This window comes from Saccoglossus kowalevskii, chromosome 8 (genome assembly GCF_978046115.1).
Source record: "Saccoglossus kowalevskii chromosome 8, keSacKowa6.1, whole genome shotgun sequence".
NCBI classification, from domain to species: domain Eukaryota; kingdom Metazoa; phylum Hemichordata; class Enteropneusta; family Harrimaniidae; genus Saccoglossus; species Saccoglossus kowalevskii.
Window position 1 is genome coordinate 36,553,352 of NC_140648.1, and position 22,582 is coordinate 36,575,933.

Genomic DNA, 22,582 nt, shown 5'->3' on the forward strand with positions numbered 1-22,582 from the left:
TTGACGACGGGGGCGCTGTGTTCCGCCATTTTGCTTCCATTGCACATGAGAAGCACGTTTGTTTAAGAATTCTTCCATATTTTACCAAATGGAGGGTCATTTTATTCCACCGACGATACAGGACAACCCAAATGGTTGGGGTCCTCGAGAAATTCCCGGACAGTTCAAAGATATGCCTTATCAACCATTTTCAAAGGGAGATCGCCTTGGGAAGGTGAGTGGTGACCGTGTACAGTGTACCGGTTGTCGGATTTTGTCAATCGTCGTAGTATTCGTTTCGCAATGATCTGTAGTGACAGCTGTTCGATGTTTATACCATGTTCCTGCTGAATCTAAAATTGTTTTACCTAAGGGCTGACCCAATTCATAAGAAACTCGGGGATGCGGTAAATTTGGGAAAATCTTATTTGTATTTGAGTTGTATGACCAATCAAATTGTGCACACCTATACAATGATAGAGAAAAGACTTTTCAACATCACCGCGGAAAAAAATCTAGCTGAAAAATAAAGAAAAAACCTTAGAGTTTCTCATGATCCACTAGAAGTGCACAATGTCTTTACAGCTGGAATTGTATTGAAATCAGTAAAAAAAAAAATGGAAAATATCTGCAATAATATTCATGAATTTATATTTTAATTTTTCTTGTTATCTCAGAACTGATATTCCACATTTATAAAACTCTCATTTTGCAGGTTTCAGATTGGACTGGTGCAACCTATCAGGATAAGCGATATTTAAGTAAGAACTCATTTTTGTCAAATCAAATTGACCACATTCTGATCTCTGCATATTATTGACAAAGTCAGTCTAGAGTTAAATAAAATAATAACTTTGAAATGTTTGAGTAGTGAAATGAACTGAAGGTTGTGTTTAACACACTTCCAATGTGGCAGTATTAATTTATAGATGTACATATATTTAGAAACATATTAATACATTAATTGCATGTCTTGTCAAAAGTTTCTATACTGGTTGTGAAATTATTGTGTCTAGCCTATGCATGTCTTTTAGTCAGTTGAAATATTCCTCTAGTGAAGATGTGATTCTAATGGAGCATTTATACTACAGTAGAGATAAGAATGATGGATGAGAGGGATTATTATAGCAGTACATGTACTGGCTGCGAAATTTGTCAAGTCATCAGTTGAAGCCTTGAATCTAATCACAGACACTGTTTGTTTCCCAGTAATTGACAGGGACATGGGTTTTAAATGTTGAAGAAATTGACACGGTTTAAAAAACACAGGCACTGATTGTCTCATCCTGTTTCTTTAATGGCTAATTTAATACATGAAGCTTCAAATTTATTTTATTTAAAGCTACATGTATCTCTAAAAAGATACTGGAATTTTTTGTAACCATCTATTGTAATAATTACCACTGAGACTTGGTGAAGTGTCACTTTATAAATAGTAATAAAAACACTAGTCACACTTCATATATATATATATATATATATTAAAAGTATTCTGTTGTAAAATATTGTTTTCACTTGTATGTTTAGTTGGGAAATATTCTTCACAATTTGGTTCTGGTACCCAGTATGCATATTACCATGAAGAGGATGAGTCTTCGTTTCAACTGGTGGATACAACTAAGATACAGAGACCCTTGTATCAAAGAAATAGGTTCAGAATGAACCAGGTAAGATTATTGTTACTGTAAAATGACTAATTTTCACTGGGTTTAAATTTCACTGATTTGCCATTTCAGGCATATTCAGTGGGTTTTAAATTCATGGTTTTATCATTTAGATAATGTGTTCTATGCTAAATTTTACATATTCACTGGGTTTTAATTTAGCGCATTTTCCAGTCAGCGAAATAATCCAAATTAAAACCCAGTGAATAATTAACCCCTTTACAGTACTCTATCATGGTTCCTAGCGATTATATCATTTTTTGTTAGGTTAAGTCTAGAATTTATTGAAGCTGTACATACAATAGGCTCATGAAGGCATGAATTTATTTTATAGACGTATTATAAAACATCTACGTATTATTAGTTTTCACTTTCATTCTTTAGCTACTAAAAAGTATTGACTAGTCATGTTGAATTCTATTGGTATTAGGTAGTTGGGATTACCTCCTGGAAGGTGTCATCAGTAGTTGCGTTCACGCACAGCTCCTTAGCACGGGCTAAGGAATGCTAAGTACGGGTTAAATCTGATCCGAATTTAAGACGCGGTCTAGACCTTAGCACGGGCTAACGAAGTATGCGCGAACGCTTAGCCCAGGGCTAAGCGCCCTCTGCGGCGACCTTTGGGTGTGAAAATTGTCCAATGTTCGTATAACGACACTATTCCACCAGTCATTACTCCGCGCTCGCTTCCACACTAATCGGGTCACTGTAGTAGTAGAGCGTACAGCAGCTCCAATCGTAGACAAAATAAATTTGGTTCGCTGTCTACGACATGCATTAATAAAACTCTGTATTCTGTTACGCCCGTTGTATACTGTTTATGTGCATCCAAATAAGTGGTCCGTCTTCTCTCGTGTTCCTGTGCACGTCGCTTCAAAATTAGAACAAAACATGCCAGCAGCAGAAATAGAACCTCGCGCGTGTCATCCATTCTTCGTTCGTAAATAGCGGCTTACCAAAGGTCACCGACTAATGGCACCCCTTAGCCCGTGCTAACGACTGGCCCTCCCTATGCTTCGACGCAATTGGGTCTAGCCAAAATGCAAATATGCTAGATAAGCCTAAATCAGCTTAAATCTTAGCCCGTACTTTGTGTAACGTGAACACAACTAATGTTGGTTGTATTTGCATAACATAGTTATTATTATCAAGACACAAATTGTGACAATTGTTATCAGACTTTGTACTTCCTCCTTTTGTGATGTTGACTGCAGCTTTTTAAAACACAGTGTATTGTACACAATTTTGTGTTGTACTAGTAATCAAGGTGTGTGTTTTTTCAGCGAAATATTCGAAGAGATCGTGAACGTCGAGAACAGAGAGCTACTGCCAGCATGCAGACTCTGACAAAGGCTCAGAAAGAAAGACAACGCCAACTTAAACGCTTACAGAAGCAGTTTGGTAGACAGAAATGGGGTGACAACAGATCTCAGGTTTGTACAAATCTTATTGTTTGGCTTAAAAAAAAACATGGTTTAGCTGAACTGAATCAGTTGTTGTGGCAATCTAGTTTTGAGTAAAGGTGTTGATCAAATTTGTTTAAATCCCTGTTAAAATGAACCATTGATGTTCTCTTTGCACACATAGAAAGGACCACAGAAAAACAGAGATGCTTCAGTTGAAGTCAGACACTCTTGGAAAGTTGAAGAAGAGATGGATTTCCCAAGACTGAGTAAATTGAAGTTCATGGATTTAAAAGACCCCCAAGATCTGTAAGTACCAACGAATATACCCAGAATGCTTTGCACACACCGTAAAAACTCCAAAATTTCGACTGGTTTTAAATAATAAGTGTTGGAAATGTGACATGTTTTTAGAGTCAAAATTAAGGTGCATTTTCGGACGGTTGAATTTTTCAGAATAGAAATCAGCAAATGAAAAAAATGGGGATGATAGACAGTGTGCTTTGTTAGTTTTTAAAAAGCAAAGGTCATGGCCGAGTTGTAGGCTAAACAACTCAAAATTGAAGCAAAGTCATCAATCAGTGAGTATTATGACAAGGAAAACAAAACATCAAGACGCAGAGAAGAGGTCAGCACAAAACTAATAGGTCAAATGACAAAGCTGTTTCGCACTACATAGGAAAACTTGCGAATGTTCGAAGTACAGGTACCCATTGAACAAAAAATACATGGAAGTTTAGCAAACTATCTCCCCGACCCAGTGCAATGTATCCGGTTAGAATCAAAGCTCACGTATCCCTTATTTGAGGAACCAGATTCTGCCCTTGGATTAAAAAATAAAATGGAATTTAAGAAAATAAAATGGGACTTTTAAGGTGTATTTTGGCGTCATTTTTCGAACATTTCAATCATTCCTGGCGGCTAAAATAGAGTCTAAGTTTTACCGTAGTCATTGACGTCTATTCAAGAGTACACGTGTATGATTTTTATCGTGACTAGCGTGAACGGGTAAGCTTCGTTTTGACAATGAGCTGTTATCACTGTAAACAATGTTAAATTATTCTTCAAATGCCCAGTTTATTTTTTAAAAACAACTAATTTTTTGATTTAAAAAAAAAATCGCATCAAAATCTAAGCCAAAAGATCATACTACCACATCAATCTCTTCCGCATTGCGTTTAATAACATTAACATATTTAAATAAGCTATGGTAATTTGAACATGTTGGCATCATCCAGCTTTTTGATTGGTTAATTAGAGATTTGACCTATTTGACCTAAGAGAACATGGCGGATATCCTACAGCATCAAACGTTTATATGAGACCGGAATCATTCGCTTACGATGAAACTAAGTTGACTTTTATTTGTATTTCATAACAATTCAACGAATTTATTTTGTGTACATTATTATAATCGCTACTGAGTAATAATCAACAATTCAGAAATGCAGCATGACCGGATTTTGCAACCATGATCATTTGCTTCTATATAGAAGATGTGTGTTGTGTTTGTTTTTATTTGAAACTTCGTTTAGAATATACTTTCGTTACCAATAAAATAAAAATCTCTCAGTCAATCAGAAAATCGGAATCATGCTTGACTGGAAAGTCCCGTTTGAACGCTCACATCGCTTTTTGTTGTTTTTTTTTCGTTTGGGGGAAAACCAAAACTGGTCGAAATTTTCGAATAAGAATGAGTCGGCAAATTCTTAGTGGAGTCGAAAATCCGGAGATAAATAAAAAAAACCGAAACCCGACAAACAACCAGGAGAGCGAATTTTTAGAGGGGTTGAAATTTTGGAGTTTTTACGGTACTCCATACTAATAGCAGACTTGCATGCCATGGCTTGCTTTGGGTATGTATGCTGGCTTGCTCCAGTTGGAATTACATGTGTAAAAATATTGATATTTGATAAAATAATGGTTGTCAAAAACTTGATATGGCTTTTCACAATATTCAGACATTAAATTTGCAAGTGCGGAGTATGTCAAATAGTCCAGATACAGTGAAATGCTTAAGGGTTCCTATTTTGAAAACTATGGGAGTGGTCTAGGTAACTTTGTGAAAACTAATTGTTATTGGTGATGAGAAAAAAAATGAAAATTTGTCAATCAACATATACGGTATGTGAATAAAATATTTGCCAAAAACAATTTCAGGTGTGAGACAAAGGAATATTAATTAATTAGTTGTACTGTTGCATAAATATTCTTTTGTCTGTCTTGGCAAAGACAGTGTCTGTTGCACCATGAGAGTAGCTCATGGGATTTTATTAATAGTTATAGCTTGAAACCCTTTAATTATCCGAGTATAATTACATTACCTTCACAACAAAGATTTATTTGCATTGCAACGTTAATTATGTCCTATAATCTGTTATCATAACGTCAAATTATCCCACCATACTCATACTTGTATGCAGATTTTTGACATGAAATGTTAGTGTTAATAATAAGTGTTTCAAACACAATCAGAACTGTGTTTTTAGGATAATCAACTTTACTTGAACTTGTCTTTCTGTATGTGCAATATGCAGTACTTGCGCTGGGGCTATGGAGTACTATGATAAAAATTATGATAGAGTGACTACTAAGCTAGACAAGAGACTGAAGAGAGTAAATCGTATATTTCATAAAGTGACCACAACTGATGATCCTATTATTCGTAAGGTATGTTTTACTATTCTTTGATCTGCATTATGTAATCTGAGGCTGATATATTTGTAGTGTCATGAAATGCATAGTATGTGATGTATAACATAAAAGTTGATTTCAGTGGAGAAGTGTTTAGCACATACATGTAAGTCTTGATGTCGATGGAATCTAGCAGTCAAAGTGTCACTTCATCAGTTATGCTTTTGTAGTAGTTCAAATTGAATTGGATCACACCATGTATCCCATTTCAACTACATATATGACTGTTAAGGTGTTTTGTTTTACAGCTTGCATCCAAAGGCAATGTGTTTGCCACTGATATAATTCTAGCTACATTGATGTGTTGTACAAGATCAGTGTATTCATGGGATGTGGTTGTACAGGTAAGCTAAATAACTTGATTTGAATTTGGATTCAAATCCATGTATCATTTATAGGCTGGCGTAACTGTATGAAGTATTCTAGTCTGTATGCCAAATCCATTTGTTTTTGTAGATGGGGTATCAACTGTGGGTATTTATCATGTTTGGTGTATGTGGTGCACTGACCAGGTCAAATCAGTAGCAATTTGGAGGGTTAAAGTTCACATGTTTTATTTCCATTATAATTTCACATCTATTTCCTAACTTTAATCGAAAATTGCTTAAAATTAAAATTTGAACTCATGGATGTTAGTTTATGAAGCAGTTTGTAATACATGTACTTGTTGAATCAGAGAAATGATGAACTCCACAATGACCAGCTTGGTCAAATAAGCTATATATTTCTCTACATTATTTCTTCTGTGTGCGACCATTGCTCTTTAATATCACAGTAGGGTATTTTAAACTATCCCTTATATCTGAAAAGTAACTATTAATATAACACATATGAATATGATTTGAGGTTCACATAAAGTATGTTTGACAATTCATCAACAAACCTCGCCTATGAATATCAAAATGATGTGAAGGACACATCTTACTTATACCGTACTTCCCCGATGATAAGCCCCTCCCTGAGTATAAGCCCACCCCTCTGCTTTTAGACATTTGAATTCTGTTATTTACTCAGGATGAACCCTGATGTTGCAATTCTGGAATAATTCACATGTGAATGGGATGTTAACGAGCAAACTATTCTTCCACATGACTTGTTTAAATACTTCCTCCATCCTCAGTTTACCTTTACCAACAGCTTTTAGGTAAAAAAAAATCACTGTTTTTTTCTCAAAATCAGTGTTTAGAAATCGCATTTTTATATTGTGGTAATTCACTTCCGCGTTGCGTTGAAAAAATTACTTCGTCAACAATGGGAAAACTTTGTCTGTACGACACAGCATTTTGATTGGTTAAGGAAAGATGTGACCTGTTAGATCAAAGGAAGTTGTTTCAGGTCAAATCATGATGAATAATATCATGGCGAAATTGCCTTGTATCGAGAGTTTGCGTATGATCTAAAACATTCCACAACGAAGTGATGATCTTGCCTTGCCTACTGTTTTTCCACATACCCTAACCATTTTTGCACCGTAAATTCAGACGGTATGTAAACCGTATTGTAATAAAATGTGTGTATTTTTATGAACATGTTTGTTTCTTCATTATCAAAAGTGTTTTCCTCAAAAAGACATAATATTTCTCCGAGCACTGTGAACGAAAGATGTAATTTGGATTATTTTTTGTGGGTAGGAAGATGGTTACGATTTTAGCAAATTTCTTTTCTGAGGTGTCCTCAAGTATATGCCCACCCGCTAATAATGTTCAGGCCCCTGGGCTTATGATCGGGGAAGTAGAGTAAAAGCCAATAAACCACTAAAATTAAAATCTAATGATATTATAAAACTTAATTTGTCTTATAATTAACAGCGTAGTTTTCATTTTTCAGGAAAATAATTACACCAATAAGTTGAAATATACTAGTGAAATTTGACTCTTCCAAATATTGGATAAGCTGATGATTTGACATGTCAAAAACTTTCCAAAAATATTCAACTTGATTACTAGTATTACCCCTTTTTTGGTACCAGTAGGTCATCTGACTCTGGGACTATGTACTTGGTGAAAACAATCAAAACTTATTTGTAGTTTTGATGTCTATAATTTTGATTAAATACATCTATATAAGCAGTTACTTTGGTGCTTGTGCTTGGCACTTAATGTGCTGGATAGGCCTTATATAAAGAAGCAATAAGATAGTATTGGAAGGAATTTGGTTTATCTCACTGGTCACATTACATAGGTGGATGCTATAATCAAGCTTTCACATGGTGGTGAATCTACACAAAGGTTTCACTTTGTTTGTTAATATCTCCTTCAATTTTTTTGCAGCATGTTGGTGGGAAACTTTTCTTTGACAAAAGAGATGACTCTGAATTTGGTAAGTTTGTTTCATGAAAATGTTGTAAATGGATGCTGGATGGATTCCACTGAAAATTTTCCTTGTTGGCAGCCTAAGCATTTTTATGTTTCCCCTAGTTTATAAATTATGGTGGCTCCCCTAGTTTGGTAGATGATATATTGTGGTGGCTACCCTTGTTTGACAGCTGATATATTGTGGTGGCTTCCCTAGTTTGGCAGCTGATATATTGTGGTGGCTCCCCTAATTTGGCAGCCGATATATTGTGGCGGCTCCCCTAGTTTGGTAGATGATATATTGTGGTGGCTCCCCTAGTTTGGTAGATGATGTATTGTGGTGGCTCCCCTAGTTTGGGAAATCAGAAATTATGGTGGCTCCCCTAGTTTGGCATGGCTTGTTTTTTTGACTCCCGTGTGCGAAGCACAAAAGGGAGTCTTTGCAGTTACCCTGTCTGTATGTATGTATGTATGTCCCTTTTTTTGTTCCACCATTATCTCAAGAACCACTAATCAAATTTTGGTGAAACTTGGTACATAGATGCTCTGGGATAATGCACAGAGTTGATTAGGTTTTGGTAAAAATCTATGAATATTAATTACCTAATTTGCATGATAATTAGGTGATTTTTACCCGTTCCAAGACTGTTCCACTGATATCTGAAGAACCACTCATTGGATTTTGATGAAATTTGGCACATAGGTGCTCTGAACTAGTGCGCAGATTTGATTAGTTTTGGGTAAAAATCTATGAATATTAATTACTTAATTTGCATGATAATTAACTGATTTTAAGCTGTTCTATGACTGTTCCACTGATTTTTGAAGAACCACTCATTGGATTTCAATGAAACTTGCCACATGGATGCTCTGAGCTAATGCGCAGATTTGATTAGTTTTGGGTAAAAATCTGTTAATATTATTAATTACCTAATTTACATAATGATTAATCAATTTTTTTGGCTTTTCCACTGATATCTCAAGTACTAATCATAACATTTCAATAAAACTTGGTACATAGGTGTCATATGACACTGCACATACCTGATAGTTTTTAGGGTAATATCAGTACATATTAATTACCTAATTTGCATAATTAATTAATTTTCAGCTTTTGATATTTCGAGTAGTAATGATCATGTTTCAATGAAACTTGGTACATAGTTACTTGAGAACTGTGCAGAGACCTAATTAGTTTTTGGGTAAATATTTGTGCATATTAATCACCTTATTAGCATAATTAGTTAATTTTCAGCTTTTCACCTGATATCTCAAGTACTAATCATCACATTTCAATGAGACTTGCGACATAGATATTCTAGGACTATGCAGAGACCTGATTAGTTTTGGGATAAATAATTGTGTCTATTAATTACCTAATTTGCATAATTAGTTAATTTTTTGCTGTTCTATGATGTCTAAAAACCACTCATTCGATTTCAATGAAACTTTTAAAGAGTACCCATCACATTTCAATGAACCTAAGACTATGCACCATATTAGTTTTTGGTAAATATTTATGCTTCTTAATCACCTAATTAACATAATTAATTAATACTAATATCTCAAGTATTGATCATCACATTTGAATAAAACTTGGTACATAAATGCTCTAGGACAATAGACAGTCTGATTAATTTTGGGTTAAAATCTGTTCATATTAATTCTCTAATTAGCATAATAATTAATATTTTTTTGGTTCTAATCACATTTCAATGAAACTTGGTACATTGTGCAGACCTTATTAGTTTTACACTTAAATCTGTTCATATTAGTTACCTTATTTGCATAATTAGTTTTCAGATATTCCATCAATATCTCAAGTATAAGTAATTTTGAATTAATTTTTAATGTGTCTCCAAAACTCTCAGCACACGGGAGTTCTTTCTAAGCTTTCTTTGATTGTAATTTGCTGGAACTGATTACATTCGTAGCTGATTTATATTTACAACACAGGCAAAAAATGACAACACTAAATATTAATATATAAATGTGGTAATTTTCAGATTTGCTCACTGTTAATGAGACAGCCACAGAACCTCCACAAGATGAGGGAAATCACATCAATGCACCTAGAAATCTAGCATTGGAAGCTACTTTTGTCAACCATAACTTCTCTCAACAGTGTCTAAAAATGGTATGTACAATTACACATACATATCACATTTTTGGCTGTGTTTCGTAGTGGATAATTTTTGAAAATGAAGATGATGTAACAAATTTAGAGTTTGGAACAAAAATGAAGGTTTACTCAAATAAAAAAAAATTCAGCATGCTTTTTGCTAAAACAATATTTTTTAGATTATTATTTTTTAATTATTTGTTGGTAAATTCATTGAAACCAAACCAGTGTAAACTGGCCACTTGTTTACTGAAAACCTTATTTGACAGTCTTCATGTATTTACACTATTTAAAATACCTCTATAACCTGCCGCACTCTGACATCATTTTTGGCAACCAGTATGCAAATACCTGATAACAACTGTCCCTCACTAATTCTGACTATTGCACAATCTGCTGTGACAACATTGTCCGCAAATTGTTTTATTAACAGGGTACATACATGTATAAAAACTATGGATGAGAAATAATAAAGATTCTAGTCAGAAAAACAAGCAAGAGTGCAGAAGATTTCTACATGCATGTACAGTCATTCAACTTCATGGCATTGTATTTCAGGGTCCTGGTAATGAAAAATATCGTTATGGTACTCCCAATCCTTTTTCACAAGATGCAGATGATGGGGAAATCGCATCTGTAGGATACAGGTTTGTTTTACTGTAAACCTCTTAATTTTTATGACATTCGTGAATACAAAATGTCATAAAAGTCACTGACACTCCATGTTGTGCAACCACAGAGAGATTTTTATAAAGTCTTGCAAAATTTGTAAAACTTGAGCTTTTGACAGTATTTACAAAGGACAGAGTGTGAATTTGAGTACTTGATAAAACATCTTTGTTGTTCTTGAAACTTAACAATTTAAATTCTATGCATTTGCTGTCCCTGTGCATCTTTGTATCTTAGTCATATATCAACATTACCACATAATTTGCCTAATTAATATCATTTAACACATATATCTTGTTATCTCTGTGCAAATATTTCATCTACTGTATTGTAGGTATCGTAAATGGGATCTCGGAGATGAAATAGAATTAATAGTACGCTGTGAACATGACGGTGTAATGATAGGATCCAATGGAGAAACACAGTTTGTTAACATCAAGACACTCAATGAATGGGACTCTAAGGTAATCAACACCTCTTTCTCCACCCCATGTGATCACAGTACCCTTACTTGTATATCCATCACACCAACATCCCTCTCTCACACACATACCTGCATTTACCCATTCCTTACTAACACACACACACCTTCACCAACCCCTCTCTCACACATACGTCACACCAACCCCTCTCTCACACACACCTTCACCAACCCCTCTCTCACACACACCTTCACCAACCCCTCTCTCACACATACGTCACACCAACCCCTCTCTCACACACACCTTCACCAACCCCTCTCTCACACACACCTTCACCAACCCCTCTCTCACACATACGTCACACCAACTCCTCTCTCACACACACCTTCACCAACCCCTCTCTCACACACACCTTCAGCAACCCCTCTCTCACACATACGTCACACCAACCCCTCTCACACACATACGTCACACCAACCCCTCTCTCACACACACCTTCACCAACCCCTCTCTCACACACACCTTCACCAACCCCTCTCTCACACATACGTCACGCCAACCCCTCTCTCACACACACCTTCACCAACCCCTCTCTCACACACACCTTCACCAACCCCTCTCTCACACACACCTTCACCAACCCCTCTCTCACACGCACCTTCACCAACCCCTCTCTCACACGCACCTTCACCAACCCCTCTCTCACACACACCTTCACCAACCCCTCTCTCACACACACCTTCACAAACCCCTCTCTCACACACACCTTCACCAACCCCTCTCTCACACACACCTTCACCAACCCCTCTCTCACACACACCTTCACCAACCCCTCTCTCACACATACGTCACACCAACCCCTCTCTCACACATACGTCACACCAACCCTTCTCTCACATACGTCACACCAACCCCTCTGTCACACACACCTTCACCAACCCCTCTCTCACACATACGTCACACCAACCCCTCTCTCACACATACGTCACACCAACCCCTCTCTCACACATCCGTCACACCAACCCCTCTCTCACACATACGTCACACCAACCCCTCTCTCACACATACGTCACACCAACCCATCCCTCTTGCATGTCATAGTGGTTGGTATCTGACATGCTCGTTAAGACTCAGTCTTTTGTGTTAACTGCTTTAATTAGGTGACATATGATTGGTACCTTCTGGGTTGTGTTAAATCCTTGGTTATGTTAATTTGTCCATTTCAGGCGAGTAGTGCTGTTGATTGGCGTCAAAAATTAGACTTGCAACGTGGTGCCATATTGGCCACAGAATTGAAGAATAACAGTTTCAAACTAGCAAAGTGGACAACGTGTGCTCTCTTAGCAGGCTCCGATCAAATTAAATTTGGGTAAGCATAATAATTAAAGCCGCAAGTCCATCAGCAGGGCCCAAGCTAATAGGATTCTGTTTCATAATTAATGAAGTCACATGATAGACAATTAGGTAGTTTGAATGATCAGTAACATGAGGTACACATGCAGTTGGTTGCATGTATTTATCAAGATATGGTTTTCAAAATATATAATGATCCATGTGCTTATGCATATTAATGAGGTTACATGATTCTATTTGGTATTCTTTTATGTTAGTTGTATCCTTTGTTTGATGTCTTCATTATGATACTTGTTACATGTACTGTTCTGCAAAAGTGTTTCAGATATGACAGTTATGCATATTAATGACCTCACCTGACCATATATGGTCATCTGTTATTTTAGTCAGATCTCTTGTTTAACGTCATCATAATAATGCAGGTTTCGTCTTCCTATCTGCAACAGTGCTTGAGATATAACAGTTATGCATTTTAATGAGGATAAAAGCCCCCCACCCCATGGGCCCCAAGCCACATGATGCAGCCATTAGCCATTCTGGTATAGTATCTAATAGTAGAATGCACATACAAAATTTGAGCCTAATTGGACCAATACAACACATATAATTGCACAATTCCCATTTTCACACAATCCAAGATGGCGGCCAAATCACATGACTGAGTAAAATTATAATATTTTTCTTGCAACAAGTAAGACCAGACATGTTATACACAGCATATCTAGTTGATTGGTTGAATCTCCTTTGAGAAACAAATGCCTAAACCTTTGGTCAATTTTGCCTAAAATCCACGGCTAACATGCAACATCACAAGCGACCAACCCACGTGACTGATTTGAATTTTTTTAAAAACTTTTTGAAAGAGTTTGATATAGAGATAACATGCAGTTTAGAAGATAATCACATAAATGTGGCATAAGTAAAAAACTACTTCCTGGTGAGAAGAAAACCAAAATGGCGACCAAACCATGTGACCAATCATGACAAATTTTTCCAACTTGACTGCAACTTATTGTGCATCACAGAGCAGTATCATTGGTGCTGAATTTCACTTGGAACTTCAGAATAGCATACTAAGTAATCCCTAGATACCAAAATATTGCACTGTAATTTCCAGCAATTTATTTTTTGAAATTCTCCAGAAAACTAGGTACCAGTTATATATACATGTACAATTATATTTTTGATGTGCATCTGTTTCATATAATACATACTGTTAAATATGAAAATATAAAGAGTCTATCCAAAACAGATTAGTACACTTTTGGTAGTTTTGTTCTTTAATAATCAAGCACTGCATGGTTTGATCATCTCAAAATCTCAAATCCAAATTTCTAGTAGTAAGAGTTTATAGTAAATTTATTCTGTGGATCATTAAACTAATTTACTTAATCTCAATATACAGGTATGTTTCAAGAGTAAACCCCAAAGATTCATCCAAACATGTTATTCTTGGAACCCAGCAGTTCAAACCAAGTGAGTTTGCCTCACAGATAAATCTCAATATGGACAATGCATGGGGTGTTCTCAGATGCATCATTGATATATGTAGAAAACTACCAGAAGGAAAATTCCTCATCATGAAAGACCCAAATAAAGTGAGTATGAGCATAGGAAGTAGAATTAGAAAGATCAAGTTTTCAGTAATTCTTGTGTGCGTGACTGTACACTGAAATAGACCCATGCCATTTTAGCAAGTTTGAGTCAAAGCTCAAATTTACAGAATCTTAATAATAGCTAGAATGCCAACATCTCATATGAGTATATTTTTTTCAAATGGTGAATTATTACAGATTAGCTAAAATAGCATGCTAGCTGAAATGCCATGTTTTGCACTCTTCATATGGAACTTATTCACCAAATAAAGTGAGAAGATTCTATCCCACAGATGGCATAACATATAAAATCATTTTTCTTATCAGCCTGTGGTAAGAGTATACGATATCCCTGATAGTACATTTGAAACTGATGAAGAAGATGAGGACGATGATGATGACGATGAGGATGATAATGATGATAATGGTAAGGCTCCAAGACATGGTTACACCAAGATGACTTAAATGTTGAGTTAGCCAGCTAGCATTTAGTAATCATTGTATTTGAACTCGACCTAGCCTACCTGGTACAGCCCAGCAGAAATGATACTCTTGACAATACAAATTTTGTTTGTTTGTTTGTGTTCCACACTTGCTATACTCCTCATAATCTGTGTTTGTTCTTACTAATTGGCTAACTATTCATTTCCACAACAAAACAACCTGACTTTTTCCTGATGGGAACCGTCATAATAATATAGTTGTCCTGCTGAGTTGGCATAGTCTGTGTTTTACCAAGGCATAGTTCTTGAACTTCTTTTATGTCATATTTCAGATGACGATGATTGACGATGGTTCTGGACGTTGTGGTTGCAATTCCACAGTGGTCTGACTACAGATATGCACATTAACTTGATGAGACATCTCTCTGCCAATATCAAATGATCATTTTCATATTGTCACAACTTCTCATCAAGTTCCCATAGAATAACAATAATTTCATGTTCACCGCACGTCATTAATCATAAATGTATTCAACTGCAGATTATTTTAGTTGTAAATCTCTCTTGTCGTAATGAAGAATACAAGGTATCAGGGGAGGTGTTATGTCGATGACAGTTTCAGTTTGGTTAATATATCTCAACTAATACAATACAGAGTGATTTATGACAAGTTCCATAGTTATATCTTTATCACATGTATAACCGGAAACGTCATGACAGTAATACACTGTTTAAGGACACAAGGTGTGTTCTATTTTAACTTGATAGATAGATAGATAGATTTATTTATCAATCAATATTTTGTTTAATTTTTTCTGGGATTTTTTTTGTAGTAAATTATCACTAATAATTGACAATTTTAATCATCCCTGTTCCATCAAATAAAGTATTCTGCAGTACCACACTTACCATATTTGTAATTGCATGAAAGCATGTTGTATCAATCCACCATTTAACTAACCCTTTCACCTTCTATAAAATAGTTCCTGTTGGCTGAAAACATAGCTCACTTAATAACTTCTTGAAACATGAAGTCTTAAGTTATGTCAATTTCATTTGAAAACGGACTTTAAAATTTGATGGTTCAATGTACCTGTGAAGTCTATGAGCTGCCATCATTATCATTGTCAGTTGTTATGCAATAGACATGATTTCATTATTTCTCACATACAATCCATTTCAGTTTTGTATGACTTCAATAATAGTTTGTCCATAAAAATCCTAATTTATGTAGATTAGTATTGATTGTAGGTCATTTCTGCCATTGTCTACTATGGGAGCTTTGTCATACATTTACCATACATGGTTTACTGGTATACATCCTTATTGTTATTTTACTTGAATCTAAATATCGAATGGTTTTCAGAGATAAAATTACATTGTATCATTATCAATAAAAGCTACAATCATTTAATAAGCAGTTTTCTACTAAGCTGAGTGCATTTTTTTTCAACACCCCTTCCCTATTTTTCTCCAAAATTACTAGAATAAAAAGGTGAGTGATTTAGTTGGAACTTTGCTGCATAAATTGTAAGCCACTTCTATGTTTATAATATTGTATCTTTCCGAAAACATTGAGGTTCTGTCCTCAAGTTTACCCAAGTGAGAACAAGTCAGATAAGCATTTGTGTCTGCCGATAAAATAGTGTAGTGTTGATAATGATCAGTCTAGCAGAATGCAATGGTTTAGTTGTCCTTGTCTGTCTTGATTCTTTTAATACAAGAAAGTTAAGTGTAGAAACTCTGATCAGAACTTTTGATGTTTGTACGGACCCTTGTCTATCAGAGCAGCGTTTTCCATCAGAATTGTCCATGCTTTTTGAAGATTCCTTGCGTTAACAAATCATAGGTATCTTTGCTCTACCACTGATAGAAACTTGTCTGACAATCTGTCTATGAGTAACTAGATGCATTGTCAAATAGGTTTTGGGAGTGGGTTTAAAAGCAAATCAAGTGTAAGAGAAGAGTGGATGAAACATTTCCTATGTCATTAGTGGTAATTGCCGTTTAAATCTAATCTGATAGATAATCAATATGCATGTTCATCAACTAATCATGTCTGTGGATTACGTCAATGAACCAAATGAATTATACCCGGTACAAATTAAGCAATTTTAATTCAAAACTGAGCAGGTTTGTACATTGTTCTGAAGCATCAATGTACCAAGTTTCATGGAAATGGAATTAGTACATTCAGTGTAAAAGTGGTAAATTAGGTAATTAATATGCCCTGATTTTAATCAAAAACTGAGCAGGTCTGTGCATTGTCCTAGATCATCTATGTACCAAGATTCATTGAAATAGGATAATTTGTACTTGCGATATCAGTGTAAAAGCCAAAAATTTACTAATTATGCAAATTAGTTGATTAATATGCACACATTTTACTTAAAATTAATCAGGTCTTTGGATTTTTCTAGAGCATCTATGTACTAAGTTTATTGAAAAGCAATAGCACTTGAAATATTAAAAGCTGAAAATTGATTAATTATGCAAATTAAGTAATTAATATTTCACATATCTCTCTGTACATCGTCCTATGTATCTATGCAAGTTTCATTGAAATGTGATGATTAGTACCTGAGATATCAGTGGAAGAGTCGAAAATTGACTAATCATTATGCAAATTAGGTTAATTATATGCATGGTTTCAACCAAAACCTAAACAAATCTGTACATTAGCCCAGTGGTTTTCAGTGATTGTTCCCAAAAAATTTGCATACTGAAATTGTGGCAAGTGGATGCTGTAAGAAAGATGTACATAATAAACCATCATAATGTAACTTGAAACATGTAGCCCAATGACTAGCATAGCGTTATATAGCTCAAAGTGTAGTGTCTCTTGGAACACCCCAACCTTCATGGTTTCTCTTGGCACAGTAAATCTAGGTCATGGTTGTCACATGACCTATGTAAAAATCCCAGGACAATACACATGAACAAAGACTTATAAAAGTTCCCAGGCAATGAGAACAAAGGTCTGACTTGTGTCAAAAATCTAACATTAAGTTTAGACAAAGTGTGCAATGAAGCATTCTGATTGGCTGAGAAGCATTTGGTGAGTTTTAAATTGGATCTTGTGTGATTTCACTGATGTGCGTTCAAAGCTGACAAAACATGGTTAAATGGGGATGCATTCAACAACATACCTAGACAAATTTCAATAGAATTTTCTTTCATTGAATGGAAAATCACAGCATTTTTAAATTTTGTATATAAAATATTTATTGCACAAAATATATACAACTGTACAGTAATAATGATTGTCACTATATATAACATTGATGATGCCTTACAAACTGTCCTTTACATGTAACACAACTGTGATGTAAACCACTGCTTTTATTTAAAGAGATCTCATGCAAGGTCACTGTTTGAAATACAATGCTATAATTTTAATGAATAACGCTAATCAGTCTAGCCCAATGATTCATTCACATTTGTGTGGGGTCAATAGTAGTGTACTTTTGAACAGTGACTCACAGAATAGCCCAATTTAAAGAAAGCCACTCGTAAATTACTTGGATATTTTTGGCTGATAATGAAAAACTGAGTTCATTCGCAAACTTTCTATAGGCAGGTGATAGGACAGTGACAACATTTTATGAATGATCTCTAATACATACATTTCTTGTTTTCCTCAACGATAAATTTATACTACAGTATTGAAAAATATACAGTGAATGTCAAAAAAGGTGTACCTCTAGTTTATAAATACATTTATCATTTATAAAAATATAAATACAGATCCTCCGCTTCATTAAACTTAAAATATTTAATAGTGATTGGCTCAAGAGCTCAACATAATACACAAGTGATGTAGCAACTCCAATCGCCCAATTATTCAAAATGAATTACTTACTGATTGGATAATTGGCTCATTAATATTAAATAAAACTAACGATGTCACAATACCATTTTTTGATTGGTTGAATTCTATCAGCCATTTTGATTTATAACAAAATATAATAGGTTTCTGCCATTCACTGTAATTGCAACTGAAGATTACATCAATAAAACCAAACAGTAAGAATTCTAATTCTTCAAGTTGATGGCTTGTAATTATCACCAAGCCATTTGATAACTTCATCCAGTCCTTCCCCCTCCCTGGCACTAATCTCCATCACTGTGATTGGCTGTTTGGCATGTTTAATGATCTCATCCATTCTAATTAGTGAGTCAAGTTCAACACGTTTCATTGCACAAGGAGAATCTCTGTTGGAAAAAAAAAATGTTTTAAGCTGAATGAAAGAAACCTTTACACTGGAAGAATGCTGTGCTCAAAAAAAAGCTTTCTCATCTTAATACAAATGCAGGAATGAGAAGTCCAAATACCCATATTTCAAACATGACATGTTTCTTTGAATTAAGCAAATACTGCAGTAATAGTTTCAATGACATATTGCCGCATACTTCAGGATACAAAAAATATGTACATGTTTAGCAAATTTTCAAAATACTTGAATTAAATCTGCAAGCAGTGCCAAATGATGCTCATTCATTGGTCAATAGGCTATCACATGATACAGAGGAATTTTTGCATAAATAATGAGTCAAATGGTACTCATTCGTTTGACAGTAAACTATCACATGATACGAATAATGTATGCATAAATAATGAGTTTTTACAACTTGTAATTTTTGCTTCATCATTATCCAAGTAATCATACATCACACGAAAGCATAAATATTCTAAACTCACATCTTATTTAGAAGTATGAGTACAGTGGTATTATGAAGCTGTTCGTGTGACAACACTGTCAGTAACTGTATACACGCTGCGGCCAGTTGACAAGGATTACCAATATCAATCATGAACTGTTAAAACAAAAGCACAACATAATTATCAGCAGTTCACTTTGAAAACCTTCAGAATCATTAAATTTGCATTTATACTGGAAATGAACAAGCCAAACTAGACTGCTTTCATAACTGCCTTCATTTATGCAATGCTTCTATAGAGGGACTGTGCATAAACTTTGTAGAAAGTGATACACACACTATTGGAAGGCTTAAACTACAGAATTCAAAGGGCACAAATTTTCAAGGCCAATTTTGATCATATTGTTTTGGCATATTGCCTCATACTGCCTTAGATATGTATTTTTCAATTGGCACAAATTCAACCTTCATTAAGTTGAAGCCCCATGGTGGCCTAGGCGTTATACATGGTGTCATTGTACCTTATTCACAATTCAGATTATATAAATCATCACATGCTATAGGAAGTTTTCTACAGTTAAAGCTGTACCATAGAAAGAAATCACTTCATTCATTGGTTATTAAAATGTTGTATATCATCTCCTGGTTATTGACACTGATTTGCAGTCAATAGCTCATTAGGAATGGTGTTTATTAGGCATCCATGCTTGGTATATGGTAAAAACCTCAGATATAGACATAGATTTCAGATTATGGCTTTAGATACATACGTCACCTAAATCAGGAATTTGCTTTTCTGTGTTCTTACGAACTTAAAACTTACACAGAGAACAATAAAAATGATATCTATGTTTTACTTGATTCAGAAATGAATTTCAATGCTTTACGCATTACACATACATGCCACTGTGCTAGATTTGTTTGCAAATTAATGTTTTAACTCAAGGAAACAAATTTTCCTGTGAACAGAGCTTACCATTAGTGATGACACTTCTTTATAATAATTATGCCATATTGGTCCCATACATCCTCCCAGTTCACGAATTGTCAATTCAATTTTCTTACCGACATTTACGTTCACAAGGTTTGTGCCAATCTACAAGGTTAAAACATTGATCATGAACATATGCAAGTTTGTTACACTTAGACTGGCATACATTGGCCCACTTAGTGCAATGGTAATAATGATAATTCACAGATTGCAATCAGATAAGCTACGTAGTGAAATGATAATTCACAGATTGTGTTCAGATTAGGCCACTTAGTGCAATGATAATTCACAGATTGTGATTAGATTGGCCACTTAGTACAGCGGTAATTAACAGATTGTGATCAAATTTGTCATTTAGTGCAATGGTATTCAACAAATTGCAATTCCATTTTGTACAATCAACTCCATATAATTATTTTTATAACTGGCAGTGTACACACATCTACACCAATTGCCATAATCTGACAACCGTATATTAAAAGTACCAATTAAATTTTAATCACAAATATTAATGAAGTATGCAATATGTCATGGTATACCCATATTTGGCAGTTTAACAAACTTACAGTTGGTATAGTAGCAGGTGCCTCAGTAATACCACCAAATGATGACTTGTTTGTAGCATGTTTATAATGTCAAGGAAAAATAACATCATTTAATATAATGCAAATTAAACAATTACCAAGTCATAGTCAATGAAAAACTTTAAAATGTGTCTTGCTATTGCTTTGTGAGATGCATGTATGTTCCATTGCCCTGTGAAATTTATTCACAAAAGTTTATGTAAAAGAATATGTAAGCTAACGAATACACTCATCTGGTTGAGCTTTTGATATATAAATGTTATTGTTTTTGGTCGAAACGTGCCGCGACAAGTCCTAGATGTTTATTAAATCTACAAAGCTTGTTGGTTTAGAAACAGCATTATCGTTACGCAGTTTGTCCATAGAACTTTTAAGGTCTATGGTTTGTCTAAATATCGGTAACATTGGGGCATGACGATGTAAGACTCGCTGTTACGGCACGCCTGATTGGCTGAAAATGAGTAAGCGCACTTGATTTACCCAGAACTCTGTGTGAATCCCCCTTGATTCTGGCTGCTGGCCATTTTCGTTCATGAAATCGTCGTATATCATCAAAGAACGCGGGATTTGTGCAGTTTTGAATAAAACCAAGTTAGCGATTATGAACAATGTTTATTAACGTAATACCCGATCCCCTCTAAAATTTTTGTTGCGCATTTTAAGGTAAGAAATCGAAATTTGAAACCGACAAGGTGTCGATTTACTAGGTGCCGCCATGTTTCACAACTTGTTTATCTATATACATATAGCGGAAGATTTTTTTTTAAATTAGTATTTATTGATTTCCAGCCCCCAAGTGACTGTGGTTACACTAGAGGTGTTCATCAAAGCACGCAAATCGCATACTACGAGTACAGTCACCTGAGAGTGATAGCAATAAAATCGCAGAGAAAATAGAACTGATCGATTTATTTGAATTTTCAGCCCTCAAATAACTATGACACCCCCACCCGCCACCTAGTACCCTACATATACCATTCGTGTCTTGGTCCACCCATGGAGCTAGCTCCATGGTCCACCAAAGTTCACGACATCCAATTAATGTTGATTGCAAAAAGCAATCAGTACAAATGTAAAGGATATTTTGAAGTCTCTTCAACAACAGGGTCTTACCAACACCAGTCGTTCCCACCAGTAAACACATCGCAGCATATATTATTAGGCAAATATTGCAGTCGTTGTTATTTACTGTAAATCAAGTACGAACGTAATCACTGTCAGGCGTGCGCCATTTTGGAATGTTGTTTTCGAGCCCCCTAGCTTAGTGTGGAAAGTTTAGTGATCTAATTCCAATAAAAATTATGCAAAATCTCTTGTTCCGATTCAAAACTGGCAAAATTACGAGGTGCCCATCTAATAGAACTTTGAAAAATAATTGTTATCTTTTTTATTTGTAGATTTTTGTGTATGCTTATTAAAAATTCGTAATGTTTTATTTATCTTTATTTCCATAGGGAGTTGGAATAAGGATAGTGGGATTACATTTACATACAGCTTTCATGTCACACAACGCAAACACCTCAGAGACAGAGAGACAGAAAGGGATAGATAAATGTTAAGCATGTCATTTAGGTAGTTAATAATTCATGTCTTATAGATGTAAATGATATCTGTGGATTGTTTTTAGTTAAAATATAGAGACAGTTCAACATTCTCTACTCTGTCTCATTTTGAATATGTGTGGGCGGTTTGCAGTTGATATGTTAC

At 35.0% G+C, this 22,582-nt stretch overlaps 2 protein-coding genes across 3 annotated transcripts; one reads left to right on the top strand and one right to left on the bottom strand.

Moving 5' to 3' along the window:
- Nucleotides 1-6: 6 nt before the first annotated feature.
- On the top strand, nt 7-15,564 carry LOC100373190 (eukaryotic translation initiation factor 3 subunit D). 2 transcript variants are annotated; one of them, XM_006823933.2, is made up of 15 exons: nt 7-214; nt 695-740; nt 1,507-1,646; nt 2,927-3,076; nt 3,231-3,355; nt 5,584-5,716; nt 5,989-6,084; nt 8,011-8,059; nt 10,041-10,171; nt 10,715-10,803; nt 11,160-11,289; nt 12,474-12,616; nt 14,006-14,198; nt 14,523-14,622; nt 14,971-15,564. In XM_006823933.2, the coding sequence occupies exons 1-15, from the start codon at nt 89-91 to the stop codon at nt 14,982-14,984; spliced, it is 1,665 nt and encodes a 554-aa protein (XP_006823996.1). In that variant the 5' UTR covers nt 7-88; the 3' UTR covers nt 14,985-15,564. The 2 variants fall into 2 exon arrangements, with proteins under 2 accessions (XP_006823996.1, XP_002740709.1); XM_002740663.4 differs by lacking the exon at nt 14,971-15,564 and having other exon boundaries at nt 14,523-14,807.
- A 2,273-nt stretch (nt 15,565-17,837) lies between these two features.
- On the bottom strand, nt 17,838-22,108 carry LOC102807424 (ADP-ribosylation factor-like protein 16). Its single transcript, XM_006823936.3, has 5 exons — nt 21,957-22,108; nt 20,858-20,914; nt 20,277-20,396; nt 19,341-19,456; nt 17,838-18,853 (listed from the first exon to the last, which is right to left on the bottom strand). The coding sequence occupies exons 1-5, from the start codon at nt 22,017-22,019 to the stop codon at nt 18,682-18,684; spliced, it is 528 nt and encodes a 175-aa protein (XP_006823999.3). The 5' UTR covers nt 22,020-22,108; the 3' UTR covers nt 17,838-18,681.
- Nucleotides 22,109-22,582: the final 474 nt, after the last annotated feature.

What these genes read in the sequence shown, in the direction of transcription:
- LOC100373190 (XM_002740663.4), top strand. Translation starts at nt 89, where the DNA reads ATGGAGGGTCATTTTATTCCACCGACGATACAGGACAACCCAAATGGT. An exon ending in TCAGGATAAGCGATATTTAA is followed by an intron (nt 741 to 1,506) that starts GTAAGAACTCAT and finishes TTGTATGTTTAG; the next exon opens with TTGGGAAATATTCTTCACAA. An exon ending in GGGGTGACAACAGATCTCAG is followed by an intron (nt 3,077 to 3,230) that starts GTTTGTACAAAT and finishes TTGCACACATAG; the next exon opens with AAAGGACCACAGAAAAACAG.
- LOC102807424 (XM_006823936.3), bottom strand. Translation starts at nt 22,019, where the DNA reads ATGTGTTTACTGGTGGGAACGACTGGTGTTGGTAAGACCCTGTTGTTG. An exon ending in TGTTGAAGAGACTTCAAAAT is followed by an intron (nt 20,915 to 21,956) that starts ATCCTTTACATT and finishes CATTATAAACAT; the next exon opens with GCTACAAACAAGTCATCATT. An exon ending in CTCATACTTCTAAATAAGAT is followed by an intron (nt 18,854 to 19,340) that starts GTGAGTTTAGAA and finishes TTTTTCCAACAG; the next exon opens with AGATTCTCCTTGTGCAATGA.